At 39.9% G+C, this 23,918-nt stretch overlaps 1 protein-coding gene across 1 annotated transcript in view; it reads left to right on the top strand.

The window, feature by feature from the left end:
• AMPH (amphiphysin) overlaps positions 1–23,918 on the top strand; it is a 286,397-nt gene that overhangs the window by 178,179 nt on the left and 84,300 nt on the right. The window contains 2 exon segments of the mRNA XM_036010809.1: positions 20,893–21,000; positions 22,526–22,611. Of these exon segments, the coding sequence (XP_035866702.1) occupies positions 20,893–21,000; positions 22,526–22,611 (194 nt within the window).

Below are 23,918 nucleotides of genomic sequence, written 5' to 3'. Positions count from 1 at the left end.
ATTATAAAGAGGAACTAAAAAAGCAATCACATTTAATATTGCAATAAAAATTATATAAGATACATCGGAATAAATTTATCCAAGGAAGTAAAGACCTGTACTTGGAAAACTATGGGCCATTGAAGAAAGAAACTGTGGAAGATACATATAAATGGGAGCATATACCATGTTCATGCATTGGGAGAATTAACGTCATTAAAATGTCCATATTCTCTAAAGCAATCCAGAGATTCAATGCAATTCCTATTCAAATATCAAAACATATGTCACAGATCTAGAATGAATACTCCCCAAATTTATATGAATCACAAAAATGCCAAATAGCCTTAGCAACCTTCCAAAAGAACAAAGGTAGAGGTATCACAATACCTGATATCAAACTATACTATAAGGCCACAATATGGAAACTGTCTGAGGGAGGGGAGTGGGTGGGCTTGGGTGCAAGTGGGCAAAGGGAGAAAAAGTGGGGACAACTGTGATAGCATAAACAATGAAAAAAGAGATGTTTTTAAAACCATTTAGGTTGTATATAGCAAATGGTAGGATTAATAGGACTGTCCCCTACCCCCAATTGTTTTCCTTGATCAAAGAAGAGTGCCAGGTAAGACAGCCACTTACTTTCCTTTCTGTAAGCTGAGGGAGTCATGAGCCAGCATCTATGGGCATCTGCAGTGTCTCGTTAGGTGACTTCTGAAGAGAAGTTTTATTCTTGCCTGGTGGCCTTTGTAGCCATCACCAAACACCAGATAACAACCTGCAGTAATATACACTGGCCTTGGCTGTGAAACATAGTGAAGCTTCTTGGCCAAAACACCACTCATGTCAATAAACTAATTTCATTGGGTCCACATAGAATGCCTAGTGCTAATTGGCCAACACCTCAAGAGTGTGTTTTGAAATACCAGGAGCACCCAACAAGAACCAAACTGGATCAGACTAGATACATTAGTCTTGTTGGTAAAAAGTCAACAAGAACAAATCCAAATCATAGATTCTGAATGATGTTATCATAATAGGCAGCAGCAGGCTTTATTAAGCCATTACATAAGTACATTCAATTAAAATGTGATGCAGATCCTGGCTTGTGGGGTCTGCCACATTGTGGATGAGACATGAGAAATTCACACGGACTACTGAGTCCTGTGGAGGAAAAGGGATGACATGGCTTTTCTCTCAAGAGGAGAAAAGCTTCAGCCCTTGCCATGACAGGCCTTTATTCTTTTCTGGGCACATTACATGATGGTCCTCATTTACAATGCACAGGTTCACTTTAGGTGGTTACCTTTTACAGAAAACAGAGGAGATGCTGCTGCTAACCACATCACAGAAAAAGGATATTTGCAAATGCAAAAGGAAAAGTGGTTGAACTGGTTATACTCATCTTTAGAAGGTTTAGCATAGATTTTAGGAAGTTACAGTAGGCACTTGCTGCCTCAATTCAGGGTGAGGGAGATTTATCAAAGCAAGTCTAATAGCAGTCTAGATACAATTCAGGCCTTATTCCCTACAGGAGAACCTGTTCATGGGCGTGGCTCCTGTGCATCTCTGAGTGGGAGCTGGGCCCACACCCCACAGAATTGTATCCTATAAAAATGAATATGTCAGTCTTTAATTTGCTGAGAAATTAAAAATTAAGTTTTTAAAAAATATTCTGTAAGACTGCATGCAGTAGCCTACATGTTTTAGGTTATCTTTAAATTATTTGATAGATATTCAAATCTTATCTTGAAATTTGTAGCATTTGTGATGCAGTCTCATAATTTATCACACTCCAGAATATCATTTAATACATGAATATTTAATCTTCATAAAAATAACTTCCCATTCTCAACAATGGATGGATCTTCCAAACAAAAAATCAACAAAAATATTGCAGCATTAAATGACACTCTGGATCAAATGGACTAAGTTGAATTTACAGAATATTTCACCTCAAAGAAACACAATATACATTCTTCTCAAATGCACATGGATCATTTTCAAAGACAGACCACATGAAAGCACACAAAGCAAGCATTAACAAATTCAAGAAAATTAAAATCATATCAAGCATGTTCTTGGATAACAAATGGCTTGGAACAAGAAACCAATCTCAAGAAAAAGTCAAAACATTCACATAAATGGAAGCTGAATAACGTGTTATTAAATAATGAATGGGTTAACAGTGAGATCAAGGAAGAAATCAAAAAGTATCTGGAAGAAAATGAAAATGAACACTCAACAACCCCAAACCTATGGGACACAAAGGTACACCAGAGAGGGAAGTTCATAGCAATACAGGTCTGTCTACCTAAAGAAGATAGAAAAATCTCAAATAAACAACCTAACCCTACATTAACAAGAACTAGTGGAACAACAACAAACAAAGCCCAGATTAAGTAGAAGGAAGGAAATAATCAAGATTAGAGCAGAGTTAAATGATATAGAGATGAATAAAACAATTCAAAGGATCAGTGAATCCAGGAGCTGATCCTCTGAAGAGATAAACAAAATTGACAAACCATTAGCCAGACTCATCAAGAAAATAGAGACAGGATCCAAGTAAATAAAACCAGAAATGAAAGAGGAGAGGTAACAACTGATACCACAGAAATACAATGGATTGTAAGAAATTACTATGAACAACTATATGCCAAGAAATTGGACAACCTGGGCAAAATGTATAAATTTCTAGAAAGATACACTTCCAAAACTGAATCAGGAAGAAGCAGAAAACCTGAATAGACTGATAACAACTGGCAAAATGGAAGCAGTGATCAAAAAAATTCCAGGCACACAAGAGCCCTGGACCAGATGACTTCACAGGTGAATTTTACCAAACATTCAAAGAAGAACTAACACCTGTTCTTCTCAAACTATTTGAAAAATTTTAAGATGAGGGAAGGCTCTCAAACTCTTTTTATAAGGCCAGTATTATCCTAATTTCAAAACCAGGTAAAAACACAAGAAAGAAAATTACAGGTTTAAATATCTGATAAGCAAAGATGCTAATATCTTCAACATAATACTCATAAATGGGATCCAGCAATACATTAACAAGATCATACACCATAGTCAAGTGGGGTTTATGCCAGGGATACTAGAATTATACAATATTTGCATCAATAGATGTGGTACATGACATAAGTAAAATGAAAGACAAAAATCACATGGTAGTATCAATAGATGCAGAAAAACATTTGATAAATTCCAGCATCCATTTATGATAAAAACACCCAGCAAAGTGGAAATGGACAGAGCATACCTCACGATAATAAAGGCCATATACAAATAACTTACTACCAACACCATACTCAATGAGCAAAAACTAAAAGTGTTTCCTTTAAGATCGGGAATGAGACAAGTATGTCTGCTTACCACTCATTCAGCATAGTACTGGAAGTCCTACCCATTGCAATCAGACAAGATGAAGAAATAAAAGGCATACAAATTGGAAAGGAGGAAGTAAAACTGTTATTTGCAGATCACATGATAGTATACATAAGAAACCCTATAGGCTTCACTAAAGAACTACTTGACCTAATAAGTGAATTCAGCAAAGTAATAGGATACAAAGTCAATATTCAGAAATCGATAGCATTTTTGTACACTAACAATGAACTATAAGAAAGAGAAACTTTAAAAAATTTCCATTTACTATAGTAACAACAACAACAAAAAAAGTACCTAGCAATAAATTTAACCAAGGGGGTGAAAGACCTGTACTCAGCAAACTATAGAACACTGAAGAAAGAAACTGAGGAAGAAACAAATAAATGGAAGCATGTACCCTGTTTACAGATTGGAGAATTAATATCATTAGAATGTCTATACTACACAAAGCAATCTATAGATTCAATGCAATTCCTATTAAAATACCACTGACTTATTTCACAGATCTAAAACAAATACTTCAAAAATGTTTATGGAAACAAAAAAGACCCTGAATAGCATCAGCAATATTGAGGAAAAAGAAAAGTTGGAGGGATCAAAATAACTGATATTAAACTATACTACAAGGGCACCATAATCAAAACAGCCTGGTACTGGCATAAGAACACATATATCAATGGAACAGAATACAGAGCCCAAAAATAAACCTATATTTTTATGGTCAATTAATATTTGACAATGGAGGCACAAGCATACAACGGAGAAAAACAGCCCCTTATATAAATGGTGTTGGAAGAACTAGACTGGTATATGCCAAAAAAAAAAAAAGGAAAAAAAAAAACTAGACCACCAACTCATGCCATACAGAAGAATAAACACAAAATGGATAAAATATTTAAATATTTGTTATGACACCATAAAATCCTAGTGGAAAACATAGGCAGTGAAATTTCAAATATCTTATGTAGCAATATTTTTGCTGATATATCTCCTAGGGCAAGAGAAATAAAGGAAAAATATATAATGGGACTACATCAAATTAAGAAGCTTCTGCATGGCTAAAGAAACTGCCACCAAAATGAAAAGGATACTGACTGTACAAGAAAACATATTGTTAATGATACATTGTACAAGGCTTTAATCTCCAAAATATGGAAGAACTCATACCACTAACTATGAGGAAGACAAACAATACAATTAAAAAGTGGACAAAGCCTGGCTGGCATAGCTCAGTGGATTGAGCACGGGCTAGGAACCAAAGTGTCCCAGGTTCGATTCCCAGCTAGGGTACATTCCTGGGTTGCAGGCTATAACCCCCAGCAACCACACATTGATGTTTCTCTTCTCTCTCTCTCTCTCTCTCTCTCCCCCTTCCTTCCCTAAAAATAAATAAATAAATAAATAAATAAATAAATAAAGTGGACAAAGGACCTGAATAGATACTTCTCCAAGGAGGACATACCAATGGTCCTTAAACATGAAAAAATGCTGAACATCACTGGCCCTTAGGGAAATGCAAATTAAAACCAGAATGAGATATCACTACACACCTGCCAAAATGGCTGTTATTAACAATTAATTAATAAATCAACATACAACAAATACTGGTGAGGCTGTGGAGAAAAATGAACCCTAGTGCATGTTGGTGGGAATGCAGACTGGTGTAGCCAGTGTGGAAAAATGTATGGAATTTCCCCCCCAAATTAAAAATGGAGTGATATGCTCTGAAGGTATCAATTAAATCCATTTGATCTAGCGTGTCATTTAAGGCTGTTGTCACCTTGTTGGTTTTCTCTCTGGAAGATCTATCCACTGAAATCAATGGGGTGCTAATATCCCCAACTATGACTGTATTTCTGTTGATCTCTCCTTTTATGTCCATCAAGACTTCCTTTACATATTTAGGTGCTCCTATATTGGGTGTGTAAGTGTTTACTAAGTTATATCCTATTGTTGGATTATTCCCTTTATCATTATGCAGTGTCCTTCTTTGTCTCTTACCACAGCCTTGGTGTTAAAAGTCTATTTTGTCAGGTATAAATACTGGTACTCCAGGGTTTTTTTCCCTTTCCATTTGCATGAGGTATTTTTTTCTATCTCTTTACTTTTAATCTGTGTGTATCTTTTGATCTGAGATGGGCCTTTTGGAGGCAGTATATATGTGGGAATTGCTTGCTTATCCATTCACCTATGCTGTGTTTTCTGGTTAGAGCATTTAAGCCATTTACATTTAAGGTGATTATTGATAGATACATATTTAGTGCCATTTTATTGTTAGACTATTTTATTCTGCTTTTTTTTCCTTCCCTCCCTCCCCTCCTCCTCCTCTTTCCTTCTCCCTCCCACTCTCTCTCCACCTTGCAAGCCCTTTAACATTTGTTGCAGTACTGGTTTTGTGTTAACAAACTCCTTTACCTTTTTCTTATCTGGGAAGCTCCTTATTTCTCCTTCGATATTAAATGATGGATTTGCTGGGTAGTCTTTATGGTAGGTTCCTATTTTTCATCACCTTGAATTTTTAACACCCCTCATTTGTGGCCTGAAATGTTTCTGTTGAATAATGAGATGATAGTGTATTTGGTACTCCCTTGTAGGTTACTACCTGCTTTTTTTTTTGGCAGCTTTTAGGATTCCTCTCCCTGTCTTTAACCTTGTCATTTTAAATTATGATGTGTCTTGGTATAGGCCTCATTGGGTCCAACTTGTTTTCTCAGCTTCCTGGACTAGTGTGTCTTTTTCCTCCACCAGAATAAAGAACTTTTTGGTCATTATTTCTTCAAATAGGTTCTTGATCCTTTGCTCACTCTCTTCTCCTTTTGTATTTCCATGATGAGGATGTTGTTATGCTTCATATTGTCCAAAATGTTTCTTAAGCTCTCTTCATTTAAAAAAAATTGTTGCTGTTGTTGTTGTTGTTGCTTTGCCTGGGTGTTTTATCTACCTTGTCTTCCAAATTACTGATTCGATCCTCTGTTTCTAACCTACTATTTATTCCTTCCAGTGAATTATTTATTTCAGATATTGCACTCTATTTATGACTGGTCTTTTTTATGTTTTCTATGTCTTTTTTCATGCTATTGAGTATTCTTATAATCATTACTCTAATTTCTCTATCTGATAAGTTGCTTGTCTCCATCTCATCTAGTTCTTCTAGAGACTTCTCCTGTTATTTCATTTGGTGTCTGTTCTTTTGACTTCTCATTTTGACTGCTACTTTGCTTTTTCTGCATTAATTGTTAAACTAATCAGCTGTTAAATGATCTGTTTTTAAATTAATCAAGGTGTAATCAGCAGTCTGGCTTAAGCTCCACAGTGTAGGGCAGAGTGATTCCTGTGGGTGGGGCTATTGCTTCTCCTCAGGCTGCTGCCACTTGGAGGTAAGTGCTCTGCCAGTGGAAGAAAGATGGCTCCTGCAGTATGGGGAATGACTCAACACAGGGATCCTGGCTGATGTTCCTTCAGTTCTCTTCCCAGAGCCATCATCCCAAGACTGTCCTCAAATATCTCTAGTCACCCTGCCTTCCTCTGCCAGAGCCCAGGGTAAGTGGCTGCAAATGAAATTTTGTGCATTGGCCCTTTAAGAGGCTCTCTACGTCTGCAGCCCTTTCTACTTGGCTGTTAGAAACCTGCTGCTTTTCACAGGTGGATGTTATCTGGTTTTCTTTCTGGCTCTTATTGTGTAGGCTGGGGAGCCCAACTTGGGGTTTAGACCCCACATGTCTCAAGTAGAACAGACCGGCCACTAATATCCCTCCAACACTTTAGCAGCTGCCTGTGGGAACCCATCCAGCCTTCTTCCACCTTCTCTTCACTCCCTGCCAATCTTGTTGTGATGAAGTAGTTTCTTCTGTCTGTCCTTGGTTATAAGGCTTCTCTGCAGCTAGTAGTCAGTTGTTATTCAGGATGCTTTCTTTACAATTTAGTTTTAGTTGCAAATTGTTCTTGGGAAGAGATTTGTGTAGCTTCCACTTACTCCTTTACCATCTTGGAACTGCTTTTTGACTCAGTGACTCCACTGCTTGGAACACATGCTAATAATCCCAAAACACCAATTCAAAAGAACTTATGCACCACTATGTTCATAGCAGTGTTATTTACAATAGCCAAAAGCTGGAAATAACTTAAGTGCCCATCAGTAGCTGAGTGGATTAAAAATCTGTGGTACATTTACACAATGGAGTGCTATGCAGTAGAAAAAAGAAAGAATTCCTACCTTTTGTAACAGCATGATTGTAACTGGAGACTAATGCTAAGTGAAATAAGCCAGACTGTAAAAGACAAATACCACATGATCTTGCTTATAAGAGGAATCTAAAAAACTAATGAACAAAATAGAATCAGAGCCAAAGAATCATGGAATAGACTGACAGTGGGAAGAGGGAAGGAAGGAAGTGGGGACTGTTTAAAAAGGGATGAAGGGATTAGTCATAGAAAATATATGAAGGACCTATGGGCATGGATAATGGTGTGGATATTGACTATGGGAATGGAGCATGGGCTAGGCAGAGGGGGCTGAAGGGGGAACATTGGGACAATTGTAACAGCATAAGCAATAATACAAAATTTAAAAAATAATTTTCCAATTAATTAGAAGAGGATAAAGGAAAGTTTTGTCCTCCTATTTAAAAATTTCAAAGAACCCTTAACTTGTCTAAATTATCCCTAGTATGACTTTGCTAAACCACCGAAGGTAGTGATCAACTAGAAAAACACATTTGAAAAGTTGTTGAGTTTCAGGAACAAAAACTTAGCATCATCAAAAACAAGTGTGAAGAATCTTAGCTGTTATGATGCTGCCCAGCAATAGTTATTTGGAAATTGGCCCTAATCTCTAGAAACATATGATTTCAGAGTACAAATGCACACAAAAGTACCTGTATTGAAAACATAGAGTAAAATAAAATAATAATGGATTATATCAGCTAGTCTTTTCACTTTGTTCCATGTCAGAAGGATGAAAACCTTAGTAGCACTTTTATTGAAGCAGTTTTCTTGGGGTCCATGGTTGAAGTCATGCACAAAGATGGTCCTCCAGTTACTGAACCATATATACACTAGAGATTTAGGAATAGTATTTTTCTGGATGCACTGAAGCTAAATGAAATATGTCATGATTTTACCTGCATCATGGAATGAGTCTGAAACAATCTCTATCTTTTGCTGAAGTCACATTTAGAATATCATAATATATGCACAGAGTTCCAATCCAGGCAGACAATTGTGAAACCATTTGATAAGATGAACACTTGAGGAAATAGCAATGTTTATCTTGGAAAGGGAACAATTTGGAATCGAATGGTGGGGAGTGGGAGTTGGCTGTTTCTAGTATTTCAAAGACTCTGTTTCTGTGAAAAGGAAGTTAGAAGTGAATATAGACTCATTTGCTTCAAAAAATTAGTGCTAAGTGATTATGTAATGAATGGGTTATTGAGAGAAAGGAAAATTATGATTAAGCATACTGAGCAAAGAATTTTCAAAGCATGAAACACAAGGGACTTCCATCACTCCCATTAAAATTTACAGGCCATGTGTAATTAACCTTAGGCAAATTTCCAAATATTTACTGCAGCCCATCAGTGAGGTCTATGGAGAACCATTCATGAGGCAATATGCTTGACTTTTCCAACTGTGCTTAGCAGGGCGCCCAGTGTTATGGTTCTTATTATGCAGCACTAATGTCTGAAATCAATGTTGTGATAAGAGTCAGCTTGTTACTAACCCAGGCAGGCTTACAGCTGTGAGCAGTTATTGTAAAATGTAATTTAGATTCTATCTTAGTGACCTCACATGAATAATTAAGTATATTTTCAGATTGTGCCAAAATGAATCCCAAGCTGGTGTTATTATAGAAATTTTAAAAATAAAATAATTTCTTTACTGCTTAAGGTCAGTACACAGTGAGAAATCTAAAGAAATTTAGATCAAATTGGATGGTGAAATAAGAATTGTATTACTGAGGAGATTTGACTCTTTTCTCAAGCTTCCCAAATATCACATAGGTAAGGAAGTAAGATTGGTTTGTTTTTCCAACACAAAATTTTCTCCATCAAAGTGAGCAATGGCCTTCAACATAGTCACGTCCACATGGTAAGTTGTACTCTGTAATTGACTTACCACACAAGAAAGTGAATCACATTATTTACTTCACTTCTTGTTTTTGAACAAAAAATAGTGGCTCAATGCAGTATTTCACCTCATTCGCAGGCTTGGAAGTAACTGAATTTTTGCTGTTTTCAAAAATCAAATTCATCTTCAAAGAATCAAGTTATGTTTCATGAAAGACATTAAAGGAGATCCCAACTCCACCCCACACTCCTGCAAGTCCACAAAGTAGAGCTTTATATGAGTCTGCCTATAGTTGTGGAAGGCCACTGCTTCAAGGGAGTTTTCCTTTGGACATAACAGATATTTACTTAAAATAATTAGCTTTGTCAGTCCGTAGGCACACTGTATCCACCATACTTTATTGAAGGACTTTTCTACCCAGCCTAGGCTAATTCATCACATATTTTTAAGTATATTTTATTGATTATGCTATTACAGTTGTCTGATATTTTTTTCTCCCCTTTATACCCTTCTGCCCTGCAGGCCCCATGCCCCCAGCATCACCCCTCCTCTTAGTTCATGCCCATGGGTCATACATATAAGTTCTTTGGCTTCTCCATTTCCTATACTATTCTTAATCTCCCCCTGTCTATTTTTTACTAACCAATTATGCTTCATATCCCCTGTACCTTTTCTCCCATTCTCCCCCTCCCCCTCCCCACTGACAGCCCTCCATGTGATCCCCATTTCTCTGATTCTATTCCTGTTCTAGTTGTTTGCTTAGTTTGTTCTTGATTTTTAGGTTCAGTTGTTGCTAGTTGTGAGTTTGTTGTCATTTTACTGTTCATATTTTTGATCTTCTTTTTCTTAGATAAGTCTCTTTAACATTTCATATAAGGGCTTGGTAATGATAAACTCCTCGAACTTGACCTTATCTGGGAAGCACTTTATCTGCCCTTCCATTCTAAATGATAGCTTTGCTGGATAGAGCAATCTTGGATGTAGGTCCTTGCCTTTCATGACTTTGAATACTTCTTTCCAGCCCTTTCTTGCCCACAAGGTTTCTTTGGAGAAACCAGGTGATAGTCTTATGGGAACTCCTTTCTAGGTAACTGTCTCATTTTCTCTGGATGTTTTTAAGATTCTCTCCTTATCTTTAATGTTGGGTAATTTAATGTTAATGTGTCTTGGTGTGTTTCTCCTTGGGTCCAACTTTCTGGGGACTCTGGGTTTCCTGGACTTCCTGGAATTCTGTTTCCTTTACCAGATTGGAGAAGTTCTCCTTCATTATGTTTTCAAATAAGTTTTTAATGTCTTACTCTTACTCTTCTCCTTCTGGCATCCCTATGATTCAGATGTTGGAATGTTTAACGTTGTCCCAGAGGTCCCTATGCCTCTCCTGATTATTTTGAATTCTTGTTTCCTCATTCTGTTCTGGTTGAATGTTTATTTCTTCCCTCTGTTCTAAATCATTGATTTGAAAGCAGAAAATCCTGGTTTCCTTCCATTCACTGTTGGTTCCCTGTACATTTATCTTTATTTCATTTTGTATAGCCTTCACTTCTTCCTCTATTTTGCATTCATAATAATTTCTGTGAGCATCCTGATTACCAATGTTTTAAATTCTGCATCTGATAGGTTGACTATCTCCTCATCACTTAGTTCTTTTTCTGGAGTTTTGATCTGTTCTTTCATTTAGGACTTTGTTTTTTGTCCCAGCATACCTGTTATGTTGTAAGGGTGGAGCCTTAGGTATTCTCCAGGATAGGACAACCCACTTCACTGCCTTGTGGTTCTGTATGTGAGGGAACGGTCAGAGAGAGAGCACTGTCACTCACTTAGCTCTCACCTCACTTTCAGTCACTTCCCCTGCTACCCAGAAGCAAATCTGGCCCTTCTAGTGCTGATTCCCATGTGGTTGGGTTCGTGTACCTTCTAGGGCCACTTGGGTGTCTCCAACAAACTCTCCTTTGAGGCTGTGAGTTTCTTCCGCCCCCACAACCCCCACAGGTTTTTACAACCAGAGGTTTTGAGGCTTTAGTTTCCCTTCACTGGAACCCTGGGTTGCATGGTCTGTCTTGCTTCCTGTTTGTTCCCTGGCTTATCTACACACAAATGTGGGACCACTCAATACCCAGCAGCTACCTCACCCATGGGTCTGTCACCTTGCTGTATGTTCTCTCCACCCTGGTTACCCATCTCTGACCCTCCTACCAGTCTGGATGAATGTTTCTTCTTTAACTCCTTGGTTGTCAGACTTCCACACAGTTTGATTTTCTGGCAGTTCTGGTTGATTTTTATTTTTAAATTTGTTGTTGTTCTTCTTTCAGTTGTGCAAGGAAGCACAGTGTATCTACCTATGCCTCCATCTTGGCCAGAAGTTTGTTTAATTCATCACATATTTTTAAGTGAATGTGTTATAGCAGCCATACTTTCCACTACTAACAACAGTTGGAAGTGGCAGTTACAGAGGGCAATATGAAAGAGATTGGAAACAGTTAAATGAGAGTAGCTGCCCCATTCCACCTCTCTTCAGTCCTAAAGGGGTTGTAGAAGAATATCATAGAATGACAGATGGTAATTGAATGATAGTCTGTCAGAAAACATGGAAGCTGGTAGAAGAAATTCTAACTGAGAGTCAGGAGTAGCTCTGGGTCTGAGTGAGGCAAGTGAGGCCATTAGGATTCAAAGTACATTAGGAAGCACCTACTCTCCATTGCTAATCTTGTACTTACATGACCCTAAGAGTGTGCCTGAGGTGCTTCACTTGCCTCACCTTACTCTAGGTACTGGTGGGGTAGGGAGCTGATATCTACTTTATCTTTTGCCACAGACTTTCTAAATAATTCTGGATAAATTAGAAGTTAATATGATGCAACTTCAAATTCCTTACATGTAAAATGGGAATGATCCCTGCAATACTTTTATTGTAAGTTCTTGTGAAGATCCATGGGATATGACTGTTTCCTAAGCCATATACATTTGTATCATCATTCCTTTCTTTTTTAAAATTTAATCATTACTGTATTTTTTCCATTACCATTTAGCCCTCTCATGACTCCTCCCCTCAGCATTCACCACACTGTTTTCCATGTCCATGAGTCCTTTTTCCTTTTTGTTCAATCCCTCCACCCCCTAACTTCCCCCACCCCCTGAACTAGCTGTCATCCTGCTTGTAGCATCCAGCACATGTGAGAGCCAATATCGGAGACTTTCAGGGGTTCAAAGATGTTATTTTATTGGCCAAGTTTAACCTGCGCAGGGGCGAACTCTCAAAGTGTCCAGCGACACAGTGCCCACAAGGAGCTGCAAACGAGAGCCACCGCGAGCGCATACAACTACTTTCTTATCTAGGGGCAGGCAAGCAAGCGTTATACAGAAGCAGATGTGGCAGTTAGCAATTCGCTTACAGAGACCGCGCGCGGGAATTTCAAACCAAGCATTTTTGCATAAGGCGGGAAGGCAGGCTGTTTGTTCATTAACCTAGTAATCTCCTGGCTCTAGCTAGCTAGTTTTCTATTTTCTCATTAAAAACTACAAAGCACTACTTACCTAGCCTACTCAGAGGAGAGCGTCTGCTAGACAGGATGTTTGCTTAACTGCCCTGTGTCTCCCTTATCATTTCCTTTTAGCTACAATGTGGTTCTTGTCTATTAGAGGAAATTCAGTTCTTAATTTCCTTATTCCCAACATTCCCCCATTTTCTCTTGAGGGTTGTCAAACCCTTGACTCTTCATCACTACGGATAATGGTATAGGGTTGGGATAAAACCATTAGCTTTACTACTTCTATTCTTTCTTTAATAAAGGCTATGACCCTATTTAAAATGTAGGGCCCTATAGTGATTGCTAGCAGGAGTATATCTTAAGGTCTAGTCTACTTTTCTTCTAATTGATTTTCTGGGGATTTTGTCCTCCAAATCTCTATTTGGGGACCCTTTGGTTGCACCCTCCTTTTAGATATACCCACTTTAAATTCTTTTAAAGGACAATGGACGAAGGTCTCATCTTCTTGTAACTGCTTCCGGCTGGAAATGGATGTTGTTTTACCCACCCATGGGTCAGGGGTGCCCTGAAAGGGGGGGTGCAGCACGGAGGGAGTCCTTCCTATAAGGGGAAGGACCTTACAGAATCCTGGTCAGTTGGCTGTCACCAGGAAGTCGCAGGCTTGGTGTCCAAAGGCTGGCATTACTGGACCATTGGCATCCTGGTTATATTCTGGAGGTGACAGATTTGGAAAGAGTTGGAAGGCACAATTAAATCATAACCATTAAATGACAAAGGCAGGGGCTTAGGTATGGCTTACCTGGAGGAAGGTATACAAGGCATGCTACACCTATCCAAAGCTTTTGTAGTCCATTATACTTTACTCAGGCTGAGGGAATATATTATGATTTCCCTCCTTTCAGATATCTAAACTTTTCCTGTTCAAGCTATTAAGACAGAAAAGGGAAAATCAGTTTTAAAGTGAAGCCCACAGATCGCCCAAACTGCTTACTAACCCAACCACTTAGTTTAGCCAAACCGTTGAGTCTCGGGGGTGATGATGAAAATGGGCTCCTTAAGCGAGGTTTATATTCATTCACTCATTTAACCAATTACTCAGGTAATGAAGTCATAGGCATATGCCCTATGAAAACAGAAGAATACACAGGTTAATTCACACAACAATCCCCAAACCAGTCTCTGTGTCTGTGAGACTGTCTTTTGAGAAGACATTCAATTGCAAGGTCCTTCCTGCAATAACATTTAGTAATAGCAATTTCACAGGTCCTCCGTACCTGTAAATTGTACATTTTTGGTGATATGACAAACTCAGTTTCAACTTTCAAATGAAAACAAACTTTCAAGACAGTTAGCTGCACCATTCTGATGTCCAATACTAAGCATTGTGATTTTCCTTGAACTACAATTTTTCTCCTTAAGATCACCCTCACCGTTATTACAGGGACTACTTTGAGTCCTGCTTTTAATTTTGACTGTTCGTTTGCATAAACACACCAAGAGCAGCCTGGATCACTTATGATCCTTGAGTCTACCTTGCTGGAACTCACACAGGGAGCCTTTAGATTGACTTCTCTGTCTGCCCCCCTTGGAGCACAGAAGCAGAGCCACACATCTGGCCTTGCCTGTACCAGTTGTTTCACTCAAAACCTTGAGGCTTCCATTGTGCTTACAGGTTTCTTTTGGCCATCTTTCAGGAAAGCAACCTTCGTTCCTTCCCTGGAAAGACTGCCATGAACCACACAACCAACCAAAGTACCAGGCTTTTTTGTGGGCTTATGCTAGCTTCACAAGTCAATCCCAGTTCCTCAGGGCTTTCTGGTGATGACCACAACCCATACATGCCTCCTTCATGAATGACATTCCAGTCAAAGTCATTGTTAACAAAACCACTATTAATGACTGGTCTTATTGGTTTTATGCAAAGAAACCTTATATTATCACTCACTTCTTCAGAATGCCAAATTCTGGAGGGATCAGGTAGGGAGAAAAATACAAACCCTGAAGGAAAATCTTTTCCCTTCTGATATCCACCAGGCTTCTTAAAACCTTTACTTCCATAGACTTTCTGCAACATTCACAAACCCTCTATTTTATACAGCTTTTGATATCCACCAAGATTGCATTTTTATGCCTTATACCTTCTTTTATTAACTAACACCACATAATTCCTTTCTAAAACTTTCCTACAGAGTGTGAAGTTTCAACTTTCCCTGGAATTCTCAGTTTCCTTTTTAGGGCAGATACAGAGTGAAATCCAAAACACAGAGTTTCCAGAACAGTACACAGGTAGGGGCATTCTCTTGCACAGAGACATGCTTCTTCAGGCCCGGTCTTTTGGCAGAGACATGCTGCTTTGCCCATGGCTGAAGCACTTATCAGCCCCAAATGACCCTGTCTGGGTCCCGAGTGGCAAAAGCATTCTCCCCAACTGGTTACAGGTAACCTTTCCTAGATCTTAAAGTACAGAAGGCTTCTGATCAGAAACAACACCAATGTTAGAAATCTTGCTTGTTTCCTACAAAACCAGAAAACAATTAAGGTTTCCTTTACTCCAGGTTTAAAACTTTCACATCCTTTACACATAATTTTTACACATCCAGATTTAACCATCAATCTCTTTTAATCCTGGTTCCTTTCCCACACTGGGAAGGACTATACTTAAACTCAGTACTCAAACTCAGCATGTGGCAGCTAAAAGTCCCTAACATTACAGGTACCTTCTACTAAAAGTCCCTAGATTCGCAGGGACATCCTGCAGCTTTCTGAAGCTTAGATCTTGCAAACATTCTATAAATCAGATGGTCACCTTTGGACCTCAGTTCATGACCTTCAGAACCAGAGCCATTCGTATCAGAACCAGTCACACAGAGAACCTGACTGATGCAATGGCAACACAGCAGCAGCATACAGTCCATAATCTGGAGAGATCCCTTAGCCCACCACCTTGTCCAGGTCCAGGATGGCGGCACCCATGCACAACCCACCCTCCATGGTGGGGCACTCACATGGCTCATCCTCCATTTTCCCCAAAATGGCGCCACACCCACATGGTTTGCTGTCTGATCCCCACCATGTGTGCAGGCTCGGCTTACAGAGCTGAGGGGTTTGCTTCTTCCCCAAACCTGAGTATAGGTTTCCTTACTGCCACCTGGGCTCCCCGAAACTGTAAGTGAGCAGACAAGGGCAACCTGGGAGCAGGATACTAACCAAACTATTATCCACAGCCCCATTATTCCAAAATGGTATTCAGAAACCAGTTTTCAACCAAAACACTTTCCCATTTCTGCTCCCTCCCCGTTTCATTTCCTTTCCACCTTTCCAGGTGTGATAGGCGGCCGATGCCCTCAGGAGGAGTGCAGAGAAATTCTCGAGACTGGGAAAACTCCAAAGTCTCACTCTCTCACACCTGAGGGGGTCGGTCTGCCACAGACAATTATCATCCTGGCAGAGATGCCAAAAACTTACAGAACAAACAAGGGGGGCCTGGGATGATATACTATTATTGAAAGAAGGCCCCGGGTCCGTTATGTCCGCCGCCCTAGGAAAGACGTCTTTCAATGCCAGAGATTCATGAAAAGGAAAGAAAATGTTTATTTAATGCTATACTAACTTAAAGTAGTGACCTAATGTCTTTATCAAAAATCCTAAAGTCCCTAAAAACACCCACAAACACACAGTCCTTCCTTCCTTCCCCCTTTGCTTAGTCCAGAGTACCGTATCTCAGGAAAGGAAATAGAAGTCCATGGCTCAGGTAGTCCTCTGGTTCTTCCTCTCAGGGCTGCAGGAGTCTCCACTCTGTCAAGGCCGTGTGGTTCCCTCTCTCAGGGCTGCCGTGTCTGGGTTTAAATCCCTGCAGCCAATCTTCATCTGCAGCCCCATTTCCGACTCCTCCTACACTCAGCTACACTTGCCCTCAATTTGCTGTCTTCTCCACCTTTTCTGGTCGCCATCATGGGTCTGGGCAGGTGTCACCCCATGTCCTGGAGCCAGTCTTCTCCCAGCTCCCACGCAGGCACTGTAACTCAGGGGACCTGCCTCCCAGGTCCCATCTTGGGGGGGAGGTCCCTTTCCATCCCCCTGGCCTTAAGCATGGCCATAGCTATTTAGCATATCTAAATGACCATGCCATGGATTAGCTGCAAAGCTGCCCTGCATGTTCTTGTTCTGTGTGCCCCTTCCCCCAACTCACACCTGTGGGGGAAGGGGTGAAGACACCTTAAAATCTCCTGGACACCTTGAGTTCCGGACCCCATTTCAAATGCCTGTTTGGGGTCCCCCCTCCTGGCTGCACCCTGTAACAATCCCTCCTTTCCAAGTATAGATTTTGCCGCCTCTCTTATAATACGGTCTCTTTCCTCTGATGTAAAGAGAGTCTGCAAAATCTGCTGACAATCATCCCAAATTGGCTGGTGAGTCCTAAAATGGTTTCTAGGAGGGAAATCAATCCCTGGGGTTTCTCAGAAAACGGGGGATTCTGATGCTTCCAATTATACAAATCACTAGTGGAAAAGGGAACACAGATTAACCATGGGGGGTGCCCGAGGCGGGGCTTCTGGTGCTGGGGGCGCCTCCCAGAAGAGGCAAGATGGCGGTGCCTCCCACGCCCATTCCATCGTGAGTTCCCCCTCATATATGTGACGGGTTGGAAACTCCACCTGTCTCCAGCAAGGAAGAATCAGGCTCCTCCTTGCGGGGATAAGGCGGGGGTGCATTCACAGGATCTAAATGGTCCTCCAGCAGCCCTGGTAAGACAGGGTACAGCCTTCACCTTCCCAGGGGCCCGCCTAATGCAGTGACTGGGGTCTCAGTTCCCCTCCCTTTCGCCTTATTCCCCGCTGATGCTAGGCACCCCGCCCACCTCCCTCTCTGATTTCTACCCTGACACTTCTTGATGTAGCGGGGCCGCTAGGTGGCAATGTGGACCCAGACATCTATATAGAGGAACTGATCTGGATGGGGAACCCTGTATACTGTGGCTCGAACAGCCACAGAGGGTGGTAGAACAGCAAAGAGGGTGGGCAAGTCAAAGGTCCCCTCTGAGGGTCATCCGACATCAAAAGTGGGCCACTCGAGCTGGCTAAGGGTGCGGAGGAACTCTGGATCTGGTGAGGGCCCACCATAACCCCTCGCCCTCCTCTGGAAATCTGAGAAGTTCTTTAGCAAACAGTCAAGGGGTGATCCTGGCACCGATTCTTGTTGTCCCATCTGGACCTGGTATGGGGGCTCTAGGATTAAAGCGACAATCACAAAGACAGACCACCCAACAAAGGCAAAACCAAACAGAGTTCGGACACAACAAGGATCATTCACAAGTTTAGGCATAAAATTCAGCAATTAACTTGTGACATAACGTGTAGACAAAACAAGACACAAAATACAATCGCTCGCCCGCCTGGCCTGCCCTCTCGCGAGGTGATGTCGATCTTGGCTAAGGCTGCCCGATCAGAGTCCAGGTTAGACTGCCAGCCGTTATGCCGTATGATCTGACACAGGATCCGCAGGTTAGGGCCCTCTCATGCCCCTTAGGTTTCCCCGTGGGGCTACAAACACAGTCATTCACGAGCTTGTTCACTCACACACTCAAATATTTCAATCGCAGCGCGGTGCAGCACAAAAGGGAAGGGAATCTAATGTGACCAGTCACTACTTAATTTCCAAAACCAAATTCCAGGGGCGGCGTCCCGCCTCTGAAAGCTCCTGGGTAGATTATCGGCAGCGTCCCACCTACTACCTCAGGATTATTTGCTCCGGAGCCCAGAAACCAGAAACCAAAAGAGGATCCTCAGCGAATACTTACTCAGCTTGAGCTGCCCGTCGGGTCTCCGAACCAAAACTCCACCAATAAGGGAGATATCTCGCTGGGGCCTCCATATGTAGCATCCAGCACACGCGAGAACCAATATCGGAGACTTTCAGGGGTTCAAAGATGTTATTTTATTGGCCAAGTTTAACCTGCGCAGGGGCGAACTCTCAAAGTGTCCAGCGACACAGTGCCCACAAGGAGCTGCAAACGAGAGCCACCGCGAGCGTGTACAACTTCTTTCTTATATAGGGGCGGGCTAGCAAGCGTTATACAGAAGCAGATGTGGCAGTTAGCAATTCGCTTACAGAGACCGCGTGCGGGAATTTCAAACCAAGCATTTTTGCATAAGGTGGGAAGGCAGGCTGTTTGTTCATTAACCTAGTAATCTCCTGGCTCTAACTAGCTAGTTTTCTATTTTCTCATTAAAAACTACAAAGCACTACTTATCTAGCCTACTCAGGGGAGAGCGTCTGCTAGACACAGGATGTTTGCTTAACTGCCCTGTGTCTCCCTTATCATTTCCTTTTAGCTACAATGTGGTTCTTGTCTATTAGAGGAAATTTAGTTCTTAATTTCCTTATTCCCAACACTGCTATCCATCTATTTGTCTGTCTCTGTTTTGCTTGTTAGTTCAGTTTGTTCATTAGATTCCACATGGATGAAATCACATGGTATTTGTCTTTCTCTGACCGGCTTATTTCACTTAGCATAATATTTGCCAGGTTTATCCATATTGTCACAGAGGGTAAAATTGTCTTCTTTTTTATGGCCAAGTAGTATTCCATTGTGTAAATATCCCATAGTTATTGTATCTACTCATCTATTGATGGACATTTGGGCTGCTTCCATACCCTTGTGATTGTAAATAACACTGCAGTGAATATAGGGGTGCCTATATTTTTTCAATTTAGTGTTTTGGGTTCCTTCATATATAATCCCAGAAGTAGTGTCCCTGGGTTCCCCTTAAGACCAGGAACAACACAGGGATGTCCTCTTTTACCTTTCTCATTCAACATAGTACTGGAAGTCGTAGCCACAGCAATCAGACAAGAAGAAGAAATAAAAGGCATCCAAATTGGAAAGAAAGAAGTAAAACTGTCTTATTTGCAGATGACATTATATTGCACATACAGAACCCCAAAGATTCCACCAAGAAACTTCTAAAACTCATAAATGAAATCAGCAAAGTAGCAGGATACAAAATTAATATCCAGAAATCAGTTGCATTTTTATATGCCAATAACAAACTAACAGAAAAGGATATTAAGAATACAGTCCCACCCTGGCTGGTGTAGCTCAGTAAATTGAGCACAGACTTTCAAACCAAAGGGTTGCCTGTTTGATTCCCAGTCAGGGCACATGCCTGAGTTACAGGCCAGGTCCCCAGTTGGGGGCACATAAAAGACAGCCACACATTGATGTTTTTCTCCCTCTCTTTCTCCTTCCCTTCCCCTCTCTCTAATAAATAAATGTTTTAAAGAATACAATCCCATTGACAATTGCTTCAAAAAGAATAAAATTCCTAGCAATAAACCTAACCCAGGATGTAAAAGACCTTCCACTATTTTAAAAGTACAACAGTTAAAAAAGAGGTAAAATAGAGGCTAATGGAATATATAGGTTTACCTGCTTCCCTCAACCAGTACTAGAATTTTTCTGATCTTTCACTACAAATTCTGCTTTCAGCTCCTTATGATTGGTCTAGTTTTTTTTTTTATTGGAAGGGAAGACATTTACCTAATAGTTTTCACAAAAAGGATTGAAGGCTGTAGTCTGATTTTCAGGAATCATTTATCTACTGAAGTTCCAGTTCACCTTGATCTCCAGTCAAGATTCTCAGCTACTCTGCACAGGAAAGCATTTTAGCAGTTAAAAAAAAATGACATGACAAGCTCAGTTGGTTGGGCATCAGACCATAAAGTGAAATGTTGCTGGTTTGATTTCTGGTCAGGGCACATGCCTGGGTTGTGGGCCTGGTCACAGGATGGGGCGCATGTGGGAGGCAATTGATTGATGTTTCTCTTACAAATTGATACTTCTCTCCCTCTCTTTCTCCCTCCCTTACCCTCTACCTAAAAATAAATAATAAAATTTTTAAACAAAACAAAACAAACAAAAAACCTATAACTATGTTTCTTTCTTAATGCATGTGTTTTTCATTGGCAGAATCGCATCGCAAAACGCAGCAGGAAGCTGGTTGACTATGACAGTGCCCGCCACCATCTGGAAGCTTTACAGAGCTCCAAGAGGAAGGATGAGAGTCGAATCTCCAAGGCAAGGATTGATCCCACTGTTGAAACCACTCTATATTCTGTGACCTGTAGCAATTTTGTTGTTAAAAGGAAATATTTTCTTTCTAAAGGACATTGGAATCAGGACAGAATTTAAACTGAAATGTGGTGCTTATGAGCTGCTTTCCATAATTTTTCATTAAAAATAAGGTTTTTGATATTCTTGTAGAGTTCACATGGTGACACTGACTTGTATATTTTGATAAGCATAAACTTTGCCCCCCAACAATACTGTACTGGGGAAAGTAAGAAGTATTCCTGTACTACTTACTGTGGTTGTGGTGCATACTTGATGTTAAAATGCAGATTCATATAGGAAACCAAGTTTGAAAATCTCAGACATAACTTGTGATTGTCTGAGAGTACAAACATATGCTAGGTTTGCCTAACATTCTTTTTTTTAGAAAACCCATTTCAGTAACTTTAACAGTATAAGTTAGTCATTTACAGATGCCAATTAATTGATGACTCCTCATAAGCTACTCCCTTTTCTTCCGGTCTTGCTTCCTCCTGTCTGCCTACACACAGCTGCCTAGTCTTTCTACATCACATATTTAGATATGATTCTCTACTGCTTGAGTCTTTTGATGGCTCCAACTGCCTGCAGAAAAATTCTAGGTTCGTTAGCATAGTATATGCAACTTTCTCTATTTGGTTGTGACTCACTCATCCATTCTTATCAACTTCCATGTCTTTTTTTTTCTCCTCTCCTTCTTCTATGCACACATCCTAAACTATAGCCTTCATGACTTACATATAAGTTCCTGAGCTGCCACAATAATAGCTGTTATTCATGTGAGGCTTAATAGAGACCAGACACCATGTTTAACACTTCATCTATGTCACCTTTCCTTTTACTCATAATGCCTGTCACGTGGGCATTGCTTTTTTCATTTTGTGAAAAAGGTATCTGAAGTAAAAATCAATATGACAAGTTCACAAGGTTAGTACAGTAAAATTCCAACCCAAGGAACCCCACCTTTATATATAGCAATGCCTTATCCCATTCCCTTCTTTAGCAAACATTTACTAACTCTTCAAAAGGCACTGAAAAAATATCACCTTCTCTGTGGAACATTTCTGTTCTCTGCACCATCTTCCCCAGCAGCATACTCCATAACACTTTATAAGCCCTATCTTGCAATGTAATTATTTAGACTTTCCACTAGACTAGGAATTTCCATATGGGGAGGCATCCATGTTCAGTATCCAGAGCAGAGCAGTGTATGACAGGCAGTTATCACATTTTTGTAGAATGAATGAATCTGCCAGATAGTGTAAGAACAACCATGTAATCAATTCAGTTTTCTTGTTTTAATAAGAATAAATATTTCATATTTATTGAAAAAATGTAGGTATTAAGCAGACTAATTTTTTCTCCTACCCAAAATATTTCTAGGATGCCATAAAGCTGTTCCTTTTTTTATATTACATGATTTGGTTGTGTATAGAAATGGCTTGTGTTTATGTGCTTTTTTAAGTGTTAACATGTTATGTGTCATTTGTAGGCAGAAGAGGAATTTCAGAAAGCACAGAAAGTGTTTGAAGAGTTTAATGTTGACTTGCAAGAAGAGTTACCATCATTATGGTCAAGGTAAAGATGTTTTCGTACAGGTGGTACCTGTCTCTTTTAGAAGTTTAAGAATAGTGAATATCCCTTATCTTGTCTTTGTTGCCTGTGAGAGTTTAGTGCTGTCCAGTGAAAGTGTTCTATAATCTATGCTTTCCAGTATGAAAGCTACTTGCCACATGTGGCTGGCTGTTGAACACTTGGAATATAGCTGAATTTTAAATTAAATTTATTTTTTATTTATTTATTTATTTATTTATTTATTATTTTTTGCTGATAAAAAAGGAGTCTTGATTAAAAAACTATATACCTTTGGAATAACAGGATTCTACATGCATTAGTACTTAAGCCTATTAATTAAGGCTAAACTTTTTCATACCTGAGTTCTATCATTCCCCCTGTTAATTTTTAATTATCCTATTTGTATAGGGTTAGTTTACAAACTAAAACAGTGTAATATCAAAAAGCTACATGATTTTGGAAAAATGACAGGCTTCTTCCTTGGAGCTTGTCTCCTGTAGAACACCCAAGGAATGATAACCCTGCCGTCTTCCTCCAGGCCAGCCTGATCCTAAGCTGTGCCTGTAGTTCCTTCCCATCCAAAATACTGTCCTCTGGGAAATGCAGGCAGCTGCACCACTATCATCCAGGTATCCTTGAGGTTGTTTTGATTTATTTAGATTTTAATAACCTCATGTAGCTAGTGGCAGCCATATTGAATGGCAGAGTTTTAACCTTGATATAGTAGTTATCAAGTGAAGACCCAAATCTCAATCAGAGGTGTTAGGAGATTTCCTTTAACCTTGAAATTTACAAGGATACCCTTTCAGTTTTCTTGGCAGAACTTCCTCTATTCCAAGAGCTTATCTAGTCTTCTGGCTTTGATGCCAAGCCACTACTTTCAGCTCTTGACCTGTTAATGTGAACTCCATCCCTAGTTTAGATACTAGATATTCTTATTTACAGGTGCTCAGCATTTTTTATGGCAATTTATCAAGGCATTGGTACATTTTCCATTTCTCATGGTATTAATGAAGTACTTCTTATTTACAGGTATTCTACATTTCTCATGACATTAAGTGCAATTTTCTTAATGTTAGAACGAAGAAGTTATTGGATGGAATGGGGCATGTCTCTCAATTTCCATTAGCACCCCCCGTGCTATAACCCTAAATCAACAAAATAATGCTTACTGTGCAACATTGTCTAAAGTCAAATCTTCTAACCCAACTTCCAACCAGATTGTTGCTCCTAACATCATCCTATATTGAAATTCAAGAACTTCTATTTATCCTCCAAAATTATAATAATATTGAGGGTCTAGACAGAAA

The sequence above is a fragment of the Phyllostomus discolor genome, chromosome 10 (genome assembly GCF_004126475.2).
Source record: "Phyllostomus discolor isolate MPI-MPIP mPhyDis1 chromosome 10, mPhyDis1.pri.v3, whole genome shotgun sequence".
In the NCBI taxonomy this organism is placed as follows: domain Eukaryota; kingdom Metazoa; phylum Chordata; class Mammalia; order Chiroptera; family Phyllostomidae; genus Phyllostomus; species Phyllostomus discolor.
The sequence above is the reverse complement of the archived record's forward strand: the minus strand, read 5'-3'. Positions and strand labels throughout refer to the sequence as shown.